A 21,142-nucleotide genomic window follows, 5' to 3' on the forward strand; every position below is an offset into this window, starting at 1 on the left:
AGAGTGAACGCAATTAAGAAATCTGCTACCAGTTCAGTGAAGATTAAATTACAGGAGACATAGTTACTGTAAGATATAAGGGTTATGGGAAAGGATTTTAAATGGGTTCAAGAAAACAAACATGCTTTAGGAATGGCCATTAATCTAGTCATACTGAAGTTCAGAGTACAAGGAACTCTATGAATACAAATTAAACAGGACAGGAAGTTTCATTTTCATTGATAGGGTCTCAGACCTGTATGTTTTATGAAATCTGGACCTGATTCAACAAAGTTTATGGGCATGTGCTTAGTGATATGGATGCGAGAAATTCAATTATCTCCCATTATGTTATTTACTTATCTAATGTTTAGCACACACAAGAATGCTCAACAAGTTTTTGTATAACATACAACAAACTTTTTAACTGAGACCTGGATAAAGAATATTTTCATATATTAGAACTATTCTACAGATTTAAAATCAACACGAACCAAAAACACAAGAAATTGTATGGTATTGTTTGTAGCACATCTGTAGTTGTGTAATCAACCTGTGACATACCTTATGTAATATGCAGGGTTTTGAGGATCCTTTGAGCAAAAGAACAAACAAGACAGTCTCTTTTTTGAAAGCATCTTATCAAACAGATATAAATATTGTAACTTTTGTTACAGTATTTCTGCTACTCTGTCAGAGAATAAGACAAAATCCTACTCTGCATTTTGGAACTTCATATGCAGTTTGTTCTTGGATTGTTTGAACTAGACATGTTGTAAGAGATACTGTAGAATAGCATCCTGTAGGATGATTTAGTTTTCTAGAGGAGAAGGTTTCTGTAAGGATCACTGCATTCAGTGGTTTAAGTCACTTTGAAGAGTCTAGTTCAAGAAAAGAATCACAAATTGCAAATGCTTTAAGTGGAATTTTGGAAAGAGAACTACACATTAAAAATGATAATACAGTCCAACAAAGAATAGATCATTCATCAGACAAAGAGAACTTGTCAATGGAAGATCTCAGTTTCCTCTGCTTTACCTGTTACAATAACAGTGTATTTTCACAAGCTTTTATTTTCAGTGGGAAAGTTGGCTTACAATCCCCTCTATTTACCTACCTCTAACCACTTTGCTGGTAGAGACATTATGGCATTATGTAGGTTAATAGAAAATTCATTCTGGGACAATAACACTAGTTAAAATCAGTTCAAGTAAACGCAAACATGCAAAGAACCAGCCCCCTCAGCAAAAAGAAAAAAAGCACAAGAAAGAGCACATTCTTTTTTAAACTCAGATCAATTCCCAGATTCAGTTTGTCAGGGAATCAAGCAGCCCTAGATGCAGAAGTGACAGTACAAGCCAGGATGATAATAAGTAATGTAAAATGGAAGAAACTGAACCCAGTACTTCCACTGGAAATAAATGCTTCCTCAGCTCTGACTTCACACTGAGGTAACACAGTTTTCTATTAAGTTAAATCTTTACATGAAAAGGTTGCCTTTTTGAAAATACTTCAGGGGACTTCTTTTTTTGCTTTCCCTCTACACTCAGACATTCTAAAAAACTTGATTTTTATATAAGACTGAGCAATGTCCCTTTAAAAACACTTGGTCCCTTTGAAGTTTCCTAAGCTGAGACACACAAATATACCACCCCCTCCAGCAAAACAGTTCTTTTTTTAATACTTTATTTTAGATCAGAGGTGTTTGAAGCTTTTTGTCACATTTGTTGCTGTGAGGTATTTTAAATTGGTATAAAAACCATGAATGAGTCCATTCAACTACTTACCATTTAAATCCTTAAAACCTACTGTAAAGCTGAATTCCTTGTTGGTCACTTTGGGGGATGGAGTTTGTACAGTCTCCACTCCCAAACTCTGTTAAGGTAAAAGAAAAAGGAAGGTGTTTTAATGATATAACTACTATTACAGACATTAACATTTGTCAGTTAGTTACCGGGAAGTGTTTAAGTCAATTCTTTTTCAAGAAACAGAATGCAACATGCTAGTTTCTGAGATTATTCCTAGACAGATAAACTAAAGACAGTCAGGTCAAAGCACCATCTCATACCAGGTGCTTAATGTTTTGAATACTTCCCAACACAGTGTCAACCCATGCAAACAATCACCCTTGTCAGGCAACAATTGGCCATGGTGTGGGAAACAGCACAGGCTTGGGCTATTTCATAGAACCATTTGGGTTAGAAGGGACCTTAAAGATCACCTAGTTCCGATCCCCTGCTATAGGCAGGGGGGACATCTCCCACTAGATCAGGTTTACCAAGGCCCCATCCAAACCAGCCTTGAACACCTCCAAGGATGAGGCATCTACAGCTTCTCTGGGTAGCCTGCTGCAAAACCTCTGTAAAGAATTTTTTCCTAATGTGTAATCTATATCTAGCTTCTTCCATTTTAAAGCCATTGCCCTTTGTCCTATCACTATATTCCCTGATAAAGAGTCCCTCTCCAGCTTTCTTGAAGACCCATTTAGGTCTTGAAGGCTGCTATAAGGTCTCTCCAGAGCCTTCTCTTCTCTAAACTGAACAACCCCAACTCTCTCAGATTCCAATAGAGACACTGAAAAGCCAGACTCATTTTGAGAGGTTTTTCGAGTATTTTGGGAAGAGAGGTGGAGATGTTTGAAAGAATTTAGTTGTGTATGTGTACAGATTTGAGCTATAGAGTGCCATTTGCTCCAGTGCTATACTTACTAATATAAAATGTAATCTTATTGTTGTTTTCTCCTGATATTTGAAAACAAACACCAACTAACCAACAACAAAGCATGATGCTGCTGTATCAATGGAAACTGCAAATCTTCATAGTTAAATAGTGAATTCGTAGTTTATAGTTTGTTGTTTAGGAAACAAGCAGAGAAGCAATGCTTTCTAAATCAGGGAAAGTGCATACAGTGAAGATAAATTCCACTTCTACTCCTCGTTAAAGAAGATGACAGCTCTAATAAGCAAACACTGTAGACAAGACTTGAAGGAATTTCAAGGAGTTGTCTAGACTTGTCCCACTACCTGTCAGTTATACCTTGGACACATCTGACAAATGTATAGTTAACCTCATTCTTAAAGTTTCCAATCAGGTAAGTTCCAGCATCTCCTCTTGCACTCTGTTCCACTGCTTCACTGCTGAGACTGCTATCCCTGCCATCAAACCTTCCTTCTGAGGTTAAGCTAAACTTCCTTTGCTGCAGCTGAAGGCTGTTCCCTGTTGCGTTACTCTCTGTGGACACGAGGAACCAAATTTTCTGCTATGAAGCTGCCTTTTATGTATTTTAAGATTGTTAACAGTCTCCTCTTCTCTAGACTAAACAACTCCTGTGCAATCTTTTCTTATAGGTCATGTTTCTTTTTCTCATAAATCCCATTACTTTCCTCTGGATTTTCTCAAGTTGACCTTCCTTCTCCTCAAAATGCACTGCTAACACTGGACTGAATTTCCCAGTTGAGATCTTAGCAATGCTACACAGAATGGAAGGATTACTTCATTTATCCAACAAGCTACATACCTTGTTTTTACGTTCCTGTGAGATGTTTGTCTGCAGATGCAACAGTATGACATTTTGTTCATTGTAAATTTGTACCAGAGGCATTTACATTTCTGAGCTGCTTGAAACTGAGAAGTATTTTTCAGGAAAATTAATGCAAAAGTTTTTCTTGGCAACTCTTTTTACATATTACCCACCCAAGACATGTTGGTTTCTTCTCAAGTCGTACAGAGCTGGAAACCAATGCACTGACAACTTTAAACACTGCTGCTGTGTTAATACTTACTCTCATAAAAATCAACTTGGTCTAAGTAGGAGGGGAAATGAAGCACATGAGAGTTTAGGGAAGGGGTGATGTCAGCACATTAGAGAGGAGAGGAGTTGGTCTTGGTTCTAGAAATACATCCTGTCCCACCTGGTGCTGCACCACTGAGTGGAGAAGCTCACACTCTTATTCTCCTCCCTGCACACACAATGTCATGCCTAATCTGAGGAAGTAAAATTTACCACAAGCAGCTTTTTGTCAATTTTCGAAGCATAACAATGAAATGAAATCACCCTAAAAGAAATTCTCTTTATATGCACACACACAAATAGTAAGTATACGTGACCATAAAAAGCTCTTAAGAAGGTGAAAAGCTCCCATGGAGCAAAGTATTGGGATCTGACAGCTGAGAAAGTAATATGGAATCCTGGCTTTCATACAAAGCCAATTATTTAAGCACAGTCCCCATTATGTGGCTCACAATCATTGGTATTTAATTTGGCAAGCATTGGGATTCACCAATAGGAAAGATCTCTCAAAACAGGGGCTGTAAGCAATCAAACTCACACAGTTCAAGACAATAGCCTAAGTGTTTTCAAACGAGCATATATTAAAGTACAACAAATTTACAGAGCTTGTGTTCTTTAGAAATAAAAATTCTCCTTTATCAGGCTTTGCAGGAAATATTCCACAACTGTAGGCTTAGAAACAGGCTCCTGCTGTTTTATAGTTTCCTCTCAATACCATATTCTGCACTGGAAATAATGTCTCCATAAATCTTTGAATGCTACCCTAGTTGTAACTTAATATTTTGGCATATCTAAGGATGACTTGTATTGCTATATGAATATCTTCAAGATAATATAAAATGTTGCTTTTATTTACAAAGTTTACAATGATATGCAGGCTACATCTCATTTACCCATGTATGCAAAGCATTTATACCTGAAAATTCTGGCTCAAACTCAGAATCTTTCAACTTCTTGGGACTGAGTCCAAGAAGGATATGAAGTGCTTATTTGTTTGTTTTTGAGAAAGCATCTTTCATAAGCAGTTATCTCTCTATAACTATCTAGCCTGCACTGATATTACCTTGTTCTACAGGCCACATGGTTTAAATGTCAGGCAGAGAAATTTAGTCAAAGGTTTCTCAAAAGAGTTTTCATGGGAAAAAAAATGATTTACCTGGGTCAGCATGTCCATCTCCCCAAGTAAATTGCTGAACATTTCATCTATATCATCACATGTTTGCTCCATCTGAAAGAAAAAAATCCACAGGCAATGAATCATCACAAATTCATTCCAAAGCCAGCAATGGTCAAAACCAGAGGATATGCAGGGTTCAACTGGAGACACCAAGTACCCCTGGAGTTTTCTGGGTGTTATCTTGTTCGGGACCTGTTATGACTCAGTACATAACCAACTTTTGTCTCAATATTGTTCACTATTTTCTTTCAAATACTAGTGCACTCAGAGAACTCCAATCTTATCCAACCTCAAAGCAACTGAGGGAGAGCACTGAGACAAGGAAAACATGTACAAGACTGCGTGGTAATAAATGGTGAGTTCTGTCGCATCAGTCAGGGTGTGAGGACAATACCAAATGACATTAATAGGGAGATAATGCTTCTGCTGAAATCCCCCTCCTCTTTTTCCTAAATCAGTTCCTTTGCAAGGAGTAAAGTAGTGTAAAAGGGTGTTGGACATGGAATACTGCTGAAGATGAGCTATAAACATAATTATCTTAAGAGGCTCAAGCCTGCAAGGAATTGTGAGCTCCTACTGATCACGTAAGAACTTCAGACAACGCTCAAACTTTAAAACTAAGTAGTGCTATCACTTTACTAAGTTTGTGTGCAACTGACAGGATGAAGACCAACCTGATGTAAGAATACAATCAGCAGAGGACAGAGACAACTCAAATGACTATAAAGACTGGTAAGAAAAGGTCAGCAAATATCCTGTTCTTCAACCTTTATGCTTTTCCTTTAATGGAGTATTTCAAGTCATGTAAGAATTCCATAGTTCAATGTTAAATGCTACTGAACCCCTGAAGTTCTGTTGTTTGAGAATTATTCGGCAGCATGTTTCCAATGATGAAGCAATCTGAGCTGCTTTGCCTCCTTTGGACTTCGTCCTTCAGGTGTCAATCTAAGCAAAATCAGTCCGATTTCTACATGTGCTCTCTCCACCCATGTTATCACTGACACCAGAACTCAGCAGAATCAGACACGTACAGTGCTCATCAGCCTAGCTCGGGGTGTACCCTCCATGCTTTAGGATTTCTTTTTTGTAGCTGGTGTAACTGAACAATGTGCAGGCAACTGGGAGCAGGGCTTTGAATTTGCACAGTTCTCTTGGGTCCTGGAAATCCAAGATTTAAAGATTTGGGAACTGGATGCTGTTAACAGCACGTCACACAGGAGTGAGCAAATGGAAAGCTGAAATCATCTCATCTGCTTCATTTCCAGCTGACAAACCCACGCTGGATGTCTCACTCTGCATGAATTGTACAGAGCTGTCTCTATAGAAGTCAGTTTCTGTAGATCCAGCAGTATACTGGTTGGGTACATAATTACTAAATCTTAATTCACTTATTCAAATCAACAACTGTGCAGCAGCTTATCTGGTACATGGAGAATCAATTTTCATAAAACAGATAGACAAAATAGCAATTATTTGATCAGACATTAAAGTTGGACTTAAGACAAAAACTGGAGCTGCAGCTCATATTGATAGGTATCTCATCAGTAGCTAAGTAACAAATATTTTACACCTTCCTGTTTTCTCTGACTTAGGAGGACCTTATCAGCTGTAGCTATTTGTATGTTTTTTGTGTTTAGCTGTTTCAGTTTTACTTTCAGGAACAAGACTTCATACTAGTTCCATGAACTAACCGAAATTGTTTTCCTGAAAAAAAAAAACAAAGAGAACTGAATACTGTATTAGAGAATAGTTTAACCCAATTATGTTGTGGTTTTTTTTTTTTTTTTTACAGGTACTAATAAATCCAGACCTTCTTTGCAATTATATGATTTTCTGAATATTCAAACACATTTGATTCTTGAAGGAAATAACAATAAAATAATAAAAGCAAATAAAGTATAAATAAAAGTAAATAAAATAAATAAAAGGAATTTTAAGGAAAAGCAGAGCGCAAAGAACTCACTATGAATTTCACACTTCCACTGTAAACGGAATCTGAGTTGGCCACTGATGACCTTTCCTTATCAATTCAAATAAATCGCTTTTAACATTAGGGGTTTTTTACACCTTAAGCACGTGGGCCAGAACATATACATTGAGAAGGAAGTGTGTCGGTGTCCCTTTCAAATGTCACTTCCCATGAGCAGACGTCTGTCACGACTAGCCAACAGATTAAGCCACGCCATCACCAAACCACTCCTCCTACTTGTTTCTGTCCTTTTCACTTGAATTCTTTTAGGAAGAAAAAGTAAACATCACCATCACCAAATCCTTTGAAGAAAATGTTTCTATGTGAAAACATGTTGGATGATCTCTTAGACTACAATAAGAACTTTCAAAATTCTCTGTGGATTTTGTCATAAGCTAGAAAAACAAAAGACAGTAAAATGAGCCCCCAGAATGGGGAACTCAAGTGTCCTGTCCACTCTTCTCTTCTTTGCTCCATCATATTCATGACTCCTCTCATTGCTTTTCTCTCAGTGCCACAGAAGGAACAAATAGATGAAACAACAGGCAGGCATAGCAACTATCACATTCAAGGCAGATGTTGCTGCATATAAGACCAGAAAATTCTTTTTTTCCTTTTTTTTCTTTTTTAACTTATTTATAAATAGCCTTGAAGTTATTTAAACCAAAAACTCAAAGTGAAACCTGCAGTTGTATTAAGCTATTATTAACAAAAAAGGGAAAATATTTACCTAAGTTCCCAGAAGAATACTGAGTTACAGATTCAATCCTCCTTTATATCCACTACAATATTCCTAGTTATCCTGTATACAGTACTACTAATACTAACTCTCAAAATCACTATAAAATAAACTGAAAAGTCAGTACTTTCACAGTGTTTCCCATGTTATGCAAAAGATTTCAAGCAGAGAAAAGAGAATTAAAATAAAAAGAGGAAATTGTGGTTGTAAAGAACAAAAAGATTAAGGAGGGGCATTTGGGAAGGCATGCATCTGAATCAAACCTATTTTTAAAGTGACTGAAGTGACTGACTTCCAAGCTGAGCCCTCTATACTCCCTTTTGAATTAACACCAATATGACCCTTGTTTTACTCCCCCCAAATTTCATATCCTCAGATCTCCACTGAGTTCTCATTTCCCAATGAAAGCTGCCTTTTTTTTTTAAATACTCCCACAATTCTCACACTGATTACCTACAGTGCATATTCTCTTCAGCTTTTTATTTTAACCACCAAGTCTCACTGTGTGTTTTATGCATATTAAACTCTCGCAAGGCTTATATAAAATAGAAATCACAGCTCACTGCATTTTGACTCATCAATACATTTATTCACATTGCCACTTACCACAAGCCCCCCAGACATTCTAGTCCTATTTTTTTTTACCTTCTCAATTTGAGTTTTAGCAGCCTCTTTGCTCTTAAAAGTCATTTAAATCTGAAGTAAGAGACCTGTGCGTAACAGAACTCTTTGCACTTCCAGCATCTTTGTATTTCAGTTTACCCCATGAAACACCTGATTTCAGCATATTTGCTCCTACTTCTCCTTAAACATTTGAGTATGAGGGACACTTTTTCTGTGGTAGGCTTTGTTGGCATTTCCAAAGACACACTTACATCCACTCGGGTGCCCCTGTGACGGGGCCTCCAACTCTTCCGCAAGAAGCAGCTTGCAGCCCTACCCGACAACACAGAGCTCCTGTGTGCTGCATTTCTAAACTTGGCAGCACAAACGCAAAGCCAACGCAAAGCTTCCAGCTTCTACACATCTACTCCCTACATACTCTTATTTTAAAAGAAGATTCCTGGATTTCTTGAGCTATGGCTAGGAACAATCCTACATGGGCTAAGTAGAGTCTCATTAATATAATTTAGTGTCACACACTGACATGCAAAACAGGAACTACCTTTGCTGGTCTGTAATGCAAACTCTGTCACTAACATCCAAATATGATTTCTGCATGGTTGCAAACACCTTGATTTGTTAAGATGCTTGCAGCGGAATCGCGAGGTCGTGGCCTGAACCAATGGTTGAGCACCATGTGAGAAGGCGTGGCTAAGCCAGGGAGCTCAGGTGCAACCAGTGCACCTGAGTGACCAGAAGGGGTGGAGCCTGGATCCACTCCTCCTCACCTTCATTTAAGGTTAGCAGCCAAAGGAGCACCATCTCTCTGTATAGAGACTGCGCTTCTCTTGTGCTGTTGCTGATCATTGGGAGAGGTGAGCTAATTTTTCTTCTTTGTTACTTGCTATTGGTCTATAGTGCTTGTATCCCATTAGAAGGTACTATCATCACCTTCTTTTGCCATGTAGATACTATAGAAAGTAAAAACACCCACCACTTTATTTTAAGAATGAAGAAAGTTTTTGCAATTCTGTAGAAAGGCATGGGTTGAAAGGGTAGGGCTGTCACCATCAAGATCAAGCTGCCAAGGCCCTATCCAGCCTGGCCTAGAAATCCTCCAATGATTGGGAACCCACAGCTTCTCTGGGCAGAGGTGTCTGTGCCTCACCACCCTCTGAGTAAAGAATTTCCCTTGTCCATCTTATCCTAATCTCCCCTCTTTCAGTTTTAAACTGTAACCCTTACTCTATCGCACCACTCCCTGATAGAGTCACTCTTCAGCTTTCTTGTCAGTCCTCTTCAAGTACTGGAATGCCACAGTGAAGTCTTCCAAAGCCTTTCCTTCTCCAAGCTGAACAACCCCAATTCTGTCAGCCTGCCTTTGTAGGAGAGGTACTCCAACCCCCTGAGCATCCTCATGGCCTCCTCTGGACCTGCTCTAACAGGTCTATCTTCTCTCTTGTGCTGGGGGCCCAGGAGCTGAATGCAGTACTGAAGATGGGGTTTCATGAGAGAACAGCTGGCAGGGGAATCACTTCCCTTAACCTGCTGGCTGTGCTCCTTTTGATACAGCCTAGGATACAATCAGCTTTCCGGGCTGCAAGCACATGTCTCATACCCAGTTTTTCACAAAGCAGTATCCTCAAGTCCCTTCTTGCAGGGCTGCTCTCTGTGCATTCATCCTCCAGTCTGCACTGATGTTTGGGATTGCCCCAGACCACGTTCAGGACCTTGCACTTGGCCTTGTTGAACTGCATGAGGTTCACACAGGCCCAATTCTCAAGCCTGTCCAGGGTCCCTCTGGATGGCATCCTTCCTTCTGTCTACCAACTGCATCACTCAGCTTGGTGCCCTCCACAAACTTGCTGAGGGTGCTTGATCCCACTGCCCATGTTACTAATTGAGATATTAAGCAGTACCAGTCCTAATATACTACTCATCACTGGTCTCTACTTTGACCCTGAGCCATTGTCTGCAATTCTTTGGATGTGGCCATCCAGCCAATTCCTTATCCACCAAACAGTCCATCCATCAAATCCATGTGTCTCTGATTCAGAGAGAAGGATTTTGGGTGGGATGGTGTCAAAAGCTTTGCACAAGATGAGGCATATGAGATCTGTTTCTCTTCCCTTGTCCACCAACACAGTCACCGGAGTTCATAATCAATGTGTACACTTACATAAGACAACTGCACAATGTCTATGAACAACACATAGGGAATGGAATTGTTGGATAGAATCATCATCCCTTGCCAGGAAACTGACAGTAGCAATAGAATAATAGCACAAAATTCACCTTAAAAAAGAAACAACAACAAAAAAAACATGAAAGCTAGCTGTGGTCACACTCTGTAGCTCAAAAAGCAGGCATGGAACTAAGCAAAGTTAGAACTGCTACTATCTGATACCTCTGTGAGAACTACTGAAAGCCAGCCTTTTTCAACAGGAAGAGTGGTCTAAGTCACATGGTAACAAGGTTCTGCACTTGCAGTCTGAAAACATGCTTGAAGCCCTTCTGTAATACTGAACAGGAAACGCCAACGGCATCGCAAATGAGATTATCATCTCTGCAACTCTGTCTCAGTTGAGTTGATGCAGTTTAATCAACCAAAGAGCTATAGAAAAAAAAAAAGAGGAATAAGGAACGGTGTGTTACCAGTAGAACAAAAACATGCAGCTGAGTTGTGAGAGGAACCGTGTTAGGAACCACTTAGTCATCTGACAGAAGTTACAGACATGTTAAACACAGAGCATTGTTGTTATTGTTAAGCTGTGTCACAAGCAAACAGTAAGGATAAAAATAGACAAACTATATTTTTTACAAGACACGTGAAAAGACTGAAACTACATCTTCACCTCCAAGTCCATGCACTATAGCATGCAAACGTCAGAGTTCTAAGTCCACCCAAATGAACATCAGCTGTTTGACTATCCAGATGACCACTACCTTCTCCTAGCAGAATGCTTAATGCTTAAATGCCCTTTGGAGTGGAATGAAATCTACAATGTTTTGAAACACTCAAGTAGCCCAATGATCAAATCACACAGATTAGAGGTTCACCCTTACCTAGGCAGAATATGCAAAGTGGACCATCCCATATCAAAGAGAGAATAAAGGGGGAGAATTAGGGAAGAGAGATTAAAGTGACTAAGGACACAGAAGCCACTTCATAAAGAGCAAATCCGGAAAGATGGCAACTGATCGTCACAGGGAAAAGATGGGAAAATAGTATGATTAAAAAATGCATTAAGATCTAGAGGAAGTTACTGAGGCATCATGTTGTCCTGGTTTATAACACATAAACAATGGGATATTAAATGAAACTGAAAGTCTGCACAACTCTTCCAGAAAATATGCACAGTGTATCCATAAAACTCATCTCCAAAACCAGTGAGTTAGTAAGCTGCTGAGTTGGTTTTCTCTACACACAGTTACAGCTGAAAGTGTTAGTATTCCAGAGAAACTCAGGTATGAATGATGAAACTCAAGCTTCATGGTCTAAAAAGAAAATTGCTCTACCAATTTGGAATCAGAGCAAAGGTTTCATAATAGATCACAAAGTGACTCTCAGCAAATGATTTCTTATATCTTCTTCTGAAATATGTGATGTGAACCACTGTTGGAGACAACTTGCTGGTTAAATTGACTGCAGATCTGAAACAGACATTTTTATCTTCCAGGACTTCACTTTAGAGTCCCCTATCAACTCCAAAAGGGGACTGCTTTTATGGAGCTAGAAAGCAATGCCACTTCTGTTCTTTACATAGCATCCCCTCAGCAGATAACGTGCTTTGGTCTGGCCTGGGTCTAACAGCATTAAAGAAATATTGTACAGACACAGACTTTCTAATCTCATTTTCCCATTGTCACAATTACATACTGCAGAATGGTCCAGTTTGGGGACTTTCCCATTGTGAGCCATACAGAGAGCACAAACTCTTCACAAAGTATTAAATGATAGAAGAAGAGACTACGTCTTCATGTAGAACTGGCTGAAGAAACAACTCCCAGTTCTAAGCCAAATTTCTGGCACACAACAAGATGTCCATTCCTCCAATTTATCTTCTTCTGGGAGAGGCAGCAAGTTGGACAAATTGCTTCTATCTATCTCCTTCCATGTCCCTTCCCCCTGATGTTGGTGTCGTTTTTCCTTCCTTTTTTTTTTTTTTCCTCCAGTTACCCAACACATCCGTACAGAACTAACATGATGAGGCAACACTGCTTTGCATTTTCAAAAATTGCCAGCAAGTAAGAAAAGTTAAATTACTGGTATTTTCTGGATCCAGCAAAACTGGAAGCTCAGCCTAACTCTGTCCTGCAATGGAGCAGATGGGCTATAAGCATTTCATTCCCAATTGCTACCATTAAATTATTTCCAGAACTCCCACATTCCCAGGTCATTAAGCAATAGGGGGCTTATCTTGTGACTCCCTTCTAAACACAGATTTTGATATTTAGCTTTCAAATTCACGGGCAGACTGACCCTGCATTCGTAGAGTGGCTAACCAACATAAAATGGAAGCACACACATAAGAGAGGAAGGAATAAATGGATCCACAATATGGGAAAACCTACCCACCTCCCCCAACGCTCTACAGAATGAAGGGATGCCAAGTATCAGAAAATGGAAAAAATATAACATACTTAGGAACAGAATAAAAGGAATGAAAGTTACCATACAAACTTTAAACACAGTATTTTTTCACCAAAATACACAGTGATCAGAAACAGCAATAAGTAATGTGTTTCAGACAAAGATTTGTAGGCTAGGCGGAAGCCTGGAGTCACCCCGGATGGGATGCTATATTGGTATGGCTGTGGCTGCCTCGCCACAGACCAGCAAGCCCTAAACCACACAAAGGAAACAGGAAGAAAATGTAGCTAGAGAAGAATCTTGTGACATTTCCACCATAATTCTTCCATTTCTGTATGGTTTTCCATGAGAAGGAAATGCCACTGCCTCACTCTTTTTTTTTCCTGACCAAGTTGAGGAGGGGTGGAACAACCAATCTGCTCAGAGATAACAATTCCATCATGGCAGAGGGGAGACAAAGGAGGTCAGCCAAGTGGCAAATACAAAAGGCTTTACTGAATTTCATGGAAGAGCAGAGCCACCATAGGACAAAAGTGGAGTTACATTTATGCTGAATCCCTTCCTACTACTGACACCTAAAGCCAACTGTTTCCTTTGTGTTGCCTCTCTCATACATTAGGTCTGCCAGTTCCGCTCAGCCATGAAGATGCGGTCAGCAAAACTAAGGTGTAACCACAACTATTTGGGAATGTTATCAGCGCTTAGGGTCACCTCACCAACCCACACTCCAACAGATGTGTATAGCAGACCTTCCAAATCAAAGCTTTTGACGAAAAGCACTGAGAACAGTAATGCAGATTTGACTGTTTTCAATCATTATTACTATTATTCGCAATCAGAGACAAAAAACACATTCAGAAGGACTTATTGGGCCTGCACATCCTTCTTGACCCTGTGCTTCAGTGGAATTTCCACAGCAAGCAAGACAATGGCAGGCCTAGTACTGTTGGGAAGGTTACAAAAATCTCCCTCAGTAGAGGAAGAAAAGTAATAACGTGTCTGTACCCTGGGCTACCCAAAGATGCACTGAGAGCACTAAAATCAAACAACAAAGGCCACTCAGAAGCAGCTTTTCATTTGCTACAGACTGCATGCCAGCAGCTGACTGACAGGGACAATTCTGTGGAGCCTGCCTACTCTCTTGGTGAGCTGCCTTCTAGCAGACACCATTTCGCCTAAAACAGGGGACTCAGAAAGTCATTTGTAGATCTCATTAGCAAAGGCATCCAGTTAGTGCCACTATGATTACGATTCCTATCTCTCCGAGCTCAAGGGACTAGCAGGATTGCTATTTGCAAATTTGTTCCCTATATTTTCCCGCTCTTGCTGGTAGGTGTGGGCAGGATGAAAAAATTTTCACCAAAATTTTTATTACATCAGTTAAATGGTCTGAGTACAACCAAGAACCTTCTTTGGTCAAGTCTGTCAGCCACAAAGGGTTGGCCCAGCTGTGATAGCAGATACACAGGAATATCCATCCTTTAATATTAGTGTTACATGTCATGGTTTTACAGCCACTGCTTTAAATTGCAAGCAAATACACAGAATGAAAGTGAAAAATACAGATACGCTGAGGGGATGCACCCAATACAAAACTTATACCAGTAATGCCTCTGGATGTATTTCTAAACAAAGTTTCATAGAAGAAAAAAATTGTTCATATATATTGAATCTTCTTTTTCTTCTAGGATTCATAATGCATCTGCTCCCCCAGTACTCCTGTTTAACTTACTAACTGTAATCCTGATTTATTTGAAGCTAAACTCACGGCATGCTGCGTCAATGTTCAACAAGAAGAAATAGTGCTGTTTGCAATCAGACTTCTGCTAGCTAAAGTTATGACTACAATTAAGCTTGCCACCAATCTAAAAGGTCACTTCATTGGAAGAAAGGCTTTGAAACTAATGACAAAGTTAAACTTTTTCAACAGTCATTACCAAACTAGTTTGTGAATTCCCACATTAAAGTTGTAAGTCAGATAAAAATTATTTATGTTTCCTTTTCATTCACAGCTCAGGAGCAATGCTACAAAGTAATATTGAGCTGTGGTGAGGAATGGGTGTTCATGCAAATGCTCTGAAGTCTTCTATAGAAACTGAGGAGGACATAGGCACCCTGGTTTCTTTCACAGTGCAACTGTACTATCTTCCACTCTAGCAGATGAGCTAATATCTAGGGTAGCCATGAATCAATATGCAGGATGATAAGGAAAGCTGGGTAAAATATTTGCTTTTTCAAGAGAAGTGTTACTGTATTATGGGTCACTCCTAATCGTGAAAAGACATACAGTGGAGTTTCTACAACATTTGCATCCAACCTCACTATCCTAGACTTATTTGTAGTTCGTGAAGAGAAACAAAGGCAATTTTATAGAGCATGACAAGTAGCTGTCTAAAACTGAGCAGCAGAACAGATTTGACAAGCATCTCTCTCAGTTGACCATAAAGGTAACCTCTGGTGACAAACTAACATGGCATTGTTCAAAGTTGAGTGAAGAGGATCCTGCCTATAAAGTCCAACAAGTATTTTGGGAGGTGGGAGGGGTGATCTGCATGGATGCATGTCATTGTCACTAGAAACCTTCAAAAAGAAACAAGCTAAAGACACTATACTGTTGCAGGCAACCAAAAAGCCTGACTTTCACTTTCGCCCCAGATCAGCACCTGACAATGTGAAGTCGTTGTCACTACAGGTCAGAAAAAGCTAAATCAAAAGAAGTCAAAACATTATGAAATGAAAGATGAAAAGATTTACAGGAAAGAAAAATATCAACAGTTTGCAGAGTGAGCTGAAAAGGACAGGGTCCTTTGTATCCATCTGAATGATAAGCAGTAAAATCTAATTCAGGTATATCCCTGTAATAGAACCTCTGAAATAGAACTGCTTTTTCAAGAAAATCCATGTTCTCAGATCTCCTCCTTGAAAGATGGATGTTTGTAATCTGCAAACAGACAAGTTATCTCCTGAAAGAAGCAGTCTCTCCTCTCAGCTCCAGCAGTACTCCAGACCAGAAGTTTTCTCAGACATTTTCAGGGTCAAACGCAAATGCTGTTCCCTCCACTGGTTACCCAAGCCTCACCTCTCCCCTCACTCCATATTGCATACAGCTGTAAGACATCAGTTCCTTTTCTGCTAACAGGAAAGGTGAAAAACAGCAAAAGCAAAATTTTAGTGAATTTGGGAAATCTGTTACTACCTAAGAAATCTCAGACCATGGTTAAACTAGCTGACCCCTGTGCGCATGCTGCCTCCTCCCTGTGCAAGTTACTGTCCTCCCAAATGTATTAGTTTCTAAAGCTTTACTCATTAAGAAAGGTCAAGTCTCTACACTGACACATAGATGCATAGGTTATAGGGTGTGATCTAGTAGATATTGCTCAACTACAGCAGGATTTAGATTTTTAACCTGTAAAAATCAAACTAAGCAGGAAAAAATATTTGATAATGAAATAAACAGGCACTTCAAAGGAGTGATACCCTGCTTGAAGATACTGCACATCAAACAATCACAAATTCCAGCATGAGTAATTAAAACACAATTTACTCAGTAATTACTTTGAGCCTTCAGTCAGATTTTCCTCCCAGTGCCAGAAGTATCTGTAGTACCCACAGGAGGTATTTGAAGAAGAAATAACGAAGGGGGAATTTTTAAAAATACCCTTTCAGAGTCAGTACAATTTTCCATGCTCCCAAATGGACCCAAATTCTCTAAGAATATAAAACAAGGATTACTCAGCTCTCTGCAATACTCCATTGATTAAATGTCCCAAACATACTTCTAACCACATTTTCTCCATTTTTAAGCAAAGCTTGCACAAAGTATGAGGTACAAGTAAATGCAATAGTCTCCTTAGCAAGCCCATGGGGGAAAATAGAAAAAAAGTAAAGAACTTAAACGCTCTGTCTTAAACTACATTTTAACCCAAATTCACGTTCTTTACCAAGTTTCTAGAAAAGAAGTTTGTAAAGTTAGTGAAGCTGGACGACTGGGAGCCTGGACAGGCAAAGCAGGTCTCCCAGCACAGCCCTCTGCAAAGGCCTGATGGAGCGCAGCACTGCGCCGAGCCCTGCAAACGCCTCAGCCACACCACTGGTGAGAAGCAGCAGGTACCGGCTAACAGTGACACTCACAGGGTCAGATTTGAAACGGGTATTTTTTAGAATTAGGGACAGACGGCAAAACATGGATTTCACATCATTCACAAAGGGGAGCTAAAACCAGAGGAAAAATGTGTGACAAAATATCAGAAGCTGAGGTTAAGATGGGGGACATTCAAACAGGATCCAATGCCAGATCAGGGCAATGTGGGGCAGGAATGGTCCTCAGCAAGTCAAACTGTGTCCCAGTGTGATGGCATCCTGCGTATTTTGCTCGCAGGAGGCATTCCAGCACCCAAATTTCATCCAAAGCTGGCCTTGTGGGGACTGACTGTACATATGTTACTTGTCCATGGCATTCACATGAAGGCAGCACGCGGAGCGGGCCTTCTTAATGCGAACGCGGGGCCCCACCGGGACGTACCGCTGCCGCCCGCCGCGGCCCCGCCCGCCGTCGGAAGCCCCGCGGGAAGCGGCCTGCGTGACAGCGGGGCTGCCGCGCTCCCCTCAGCCGGCTCCCGCCCTCCAACAGGCAGGAGTCCCCGAGCTGGAGCGGGGCTCGCCGCCGCTCCCCGCTGCAGTACTTCTATCGGTGCCCCGGCCGCAACCGCGCGCCGCCAGACCTCTTCCCGCCCGCTCCGTCGGGCCGACGCCTCCCTCACCCCCGACTCACCTTGGCGGCTCCTGGTGCTGCTGCGAGCAGGAGGCTCGCCGGGGTGACTCTGCAGCTCTCCCTTCGCGGCGGGAACCCTCCCGCCCTGCGCCTGTAGGGAAGTGGGGCCCGCCCGCAGGCTGCCTGTCGGGGAGCCGCCCCAGCGCTTGCAGCAACGCCCTCCGCCTTCAGCCTCGAGGGCAGGCGGCCCGCTGCTGGGTGTCCGCACCGCTCCCAGGCGTTGGTGGTGGTGGGGCTCCCCCTCTCGAGGCCACCCCTTAGGCTGTGGTGAGCCCGCAAAATGGAGCCCGAGGCACACCCAGGCCCTTGGCCGCCTCAGTGAGGCCAGGCTGCTGGTTTTCTGACGGAAAAGTGATTTTGGAGAGTCTGGCTACACTTTTTTATCTATGTATGTATGTATTTATTTATTTGTGTATTTATTAATAATCCGCCTCAAGCCAGCACATTGCTCTTACAGTATTTCATTTCTCTATCGCCTTGTGCAATCGTGAAGCACTGCTTTGAGGTGTGCTGAAATTTAAGTCACTGAGTAGAAATACTTCCAGGTCACATTAAATTCCATCCAAAGGGGCACAGAAAAAAAAAGATCTGTCAAACTCAGGGTCTTCCATCTGAAGCTAAAAAGGCAAGCATCAATTAGAAAGTTCAGTGAGTTAGTGTCAAGCTAGAAGATGGAATTCGGAGTGCTGCAGGAGACGTGCCAAGGGCCTCATCTCTTGAGTTGTTTTCAAATTCAATTTTCATTGTTAGTAGATCTCTCAGACCGATGTTTTTAGCTGATTTCTTCTTCAATATCAAAGGAGCTGATAGTGAGGCACAGTGAACATAAGCGAAGATGTCTCCATCTCCGATGCGGTTATTTCAAAGTAAATTTAGAAAAGGTGTCAGGTAGTTTAGCTTATCCTTGTGTTTAGAAGACAGTTGATGGTTGGATTGATGGGTTGATGGTTGGAGTAGATGATTTGAATGGTCTTTACCAACCTTAACGATTCAAGGTTTCTATTTTAAAACACCACGCTCTGCTCCAAACCAGTGAAGGAATCCTGTGTTCCTTACTTCCAACACTGCCTGAGATAAAATAATTGTTGCAGAAGGATGGTAACGTTTTAAATTACCACCACATGTTGCAAAGCAAATATGTGTCAGTGCTTTAAGGGGTAATTGCTGTAAGAAAATCCACCTGAGACAGTTCAGCTGTACTTCAGAACACATTCAGGGAACAGTACATTGTTCTGCTCCTGTTACTTAAAAGCAAACAAACAAAACAAAACAAAAGCAAACCACCAAAAACATTGTTTCTTTGAGAAGCTCTCTATAATTTACCAGAGATTTGCTGAGGTCAGTGTTTGAAAAATAATCACAAAGTTACTAAACATTAGCTCAGCACCCTGGGTGTCAGATTCCGAGGGTACTGCATATTCTGATTGCTGACTTTCTTTGCAGTTTCTCTTTTGCCTTTTGGAATCATTATGGTGTTAAGGAGAGAGGTAATTTCAAAATCCTGATTGGCAATTAATTAGTTTTTTTAACCATCCCAAGTTCAATTTTGAAATCAGCACTCTGCAGTGAATGCTTTGCATGTGTTTGAAGACTTACATTTGATAGTGCATTTTGCTGCCAAAAAGCATTAGTTCACTTCTACATATAACCTACCAGTAATAGGGCCACACCCTGATTACAGTAGTGGTTTTGTGCTTATTTTGCTGTTCTCATAATATATGTTTGAAGCATTTGTATGGTAATACAGAAAATAGTTACTCTGGTGATGGAAATGAGCCTTTGTTTTCTCACTGTCTAGTTTTGTTCAATCCTGCCCTCTCCAAGTGTCCTGAAATACAACTGGGAAAGCCAAATGGCAGTATTTTCCTGCTGTCCTTGTACCTGGCTGTAGCAGGCAGGCATTCTTCTCTCTATGGAACAGTGCAGATGAGAAGTGCACATGTCTAGAAAACCAGGAGAAAATTATGGAAATCTCAGAAAACCTTGAATGCTCTCTGAGGTTTTGGGCTGTATTTAGGAGCATGAGAGCACTGTGCTTCAGTGGGATGGGTGGAGGCCATCATGTATTCATAAGGAAGAAATGTGGTGAGGGAAATGCTGCAGATTTGGACCTGATTAACGATGTGTCCTAATGTTAGTGAGAATTTGTGGCAAGAGCAGGTAGAAATATGTCATATTTCCTAATTTGTTTTCTCGGTTCTCAGCTAAAATGAGTGTATAGCAGAATCATTCCCTCAAATTCCAGCCCTCCATTGTGCTTTTCTCCAAAAGTTTTTTGTTTCCTAATGGAAAGAAGAGCCGTGCTCCCCACCCACATAACAACAGTGTGTTTCACAGCAGTTGCATGACTCAAGATTTAACCCAGGCAATCATGAATTGTTCTTTTCCTTTTCTTATCAGTGGAGAGTAGATCACTGGGTAGATATGCTGTCATTATACACCCTCAGCTCTGGGAGCACAGTCCTTGTGGATTGCATTTCTTTGTAATGTAAGTTTCCATTAAGCAGGGGATAATTTTGAGTTAAAGCAGAACATCTGTTTTTGAAAGGGAAAAAACAGAAACAATTTTAGTATTGTGAAACTCAAACTCCACTGACAGAAATGTAATATTTTACTACAGATACACTTCCTTAAGTCCTATTGACATCACTTTATGAACTGATAATGATGTGACTTTAAAGGCTGACCTTCATTTTCTCACAGGGCAGATGTGACACTGTGATGATGGGATTTTACCTGCTGTAAGTAATGCGTAATCAGCCTGTATACCTCACTGTTATGAGTGGAAAGGCTGCAGATGCATAAAATACTGCCAAGCCATTGTGCCACTGGCCAACAGTTAAAAAAGAAAAAAAAATCAATCTGTGTATGAATCAGAAATTTTGTTATCCTAAAACACGTAAAAAGCAGGATTTTTAATGGTTATTGATGGAACAAAACAACTGGAAGAATTAACATTTTGATCATAGAGGCTTAGGCATAGACAAGCTACAAAAAAGCAATAAAAATCATCAGCTTAATTTAAAGCATATGATTTCTAAATGTCGGAGTATCTTCTTTTCAAGTAGTTCTTTGTAAACACTGACATCTTTGGCATAGAATCATAGAATTAGCTAGGTTGGAAGAGACCTACAAGATCATCCAGTCCAACAGTCCACCTACCACCAATAACCCCACTAAACCATGTCTCTCAATGCTATATCTAAATGTTTCTCGAACCCTCCAGGGACAGTGATTCCACCACCTCCCTGGGCAGCCCATTCCAGCGCCTGACCACTTTTTCAGAAAAGCAGTATTTCCTAACATCCAGCCTGAATCTCCCCTGACGCAACTTGAGGCTGTTCCCCCTCGTCCTGTCACTAGCTACAAGAGAGAAGAGGCTGACCCCCAGCTCACTACAGCCTCCCTTCAGGTAGTTATAGAGAGCAATGAAGTCACCCCGAGCCTCCTCTTCTCCAGACTGAACAATCCCAGCTCCCTCAGCCGCTCCTCATAAGGCCTGTGCTCCAGACCCCTCACC

General features: G+C 40.7%; 1 protein-coding gene across 1 annotated transcript in view; it reads right to left on the reverse strand.

Annotated features, from left to right (window-relative positions):
• Positions 1-17,857, reverse strand: part of APBB1IP (amyloid beta precursor protein binding family B member 1 interacting protein) — a 61,693-nt gene extending 43,836 nt beyond the window's left edge. Inside the window, exons 1-3 of the mRNA XM_021387179.1 lie at positions 17,623-17,857; positions 4,926-4,997; positions 1,767-1,854 (exon numbers count right to left, since the gene is read on the reverse strand). Of these exons, the coding sequence (XP_021242854.1) occupies positions 1,767-1,854; positions 4,926-4,997 (160 nt within the window). The 5' untranslated portion in view covers positions 17,623-17,857. The remainder of the gene's footprint in view (positions 1-1,766; positions 1,855-4,925; positions 4,998-17,622) is intronic.

This window comes from Numida meleagris, chromosome 2, assembly GCF_002078875.1.
Source record: "Numida meleagris isolate 19003 breed g44 Domestic line chromosome 2, NumMel1.0, whole genome shotgun sequence".
Lineage (NCBI taxonomy): Eukaryota > Metazoa > Chordata > Aves > Galliformes > Numididae > Numida > Numida meleagris.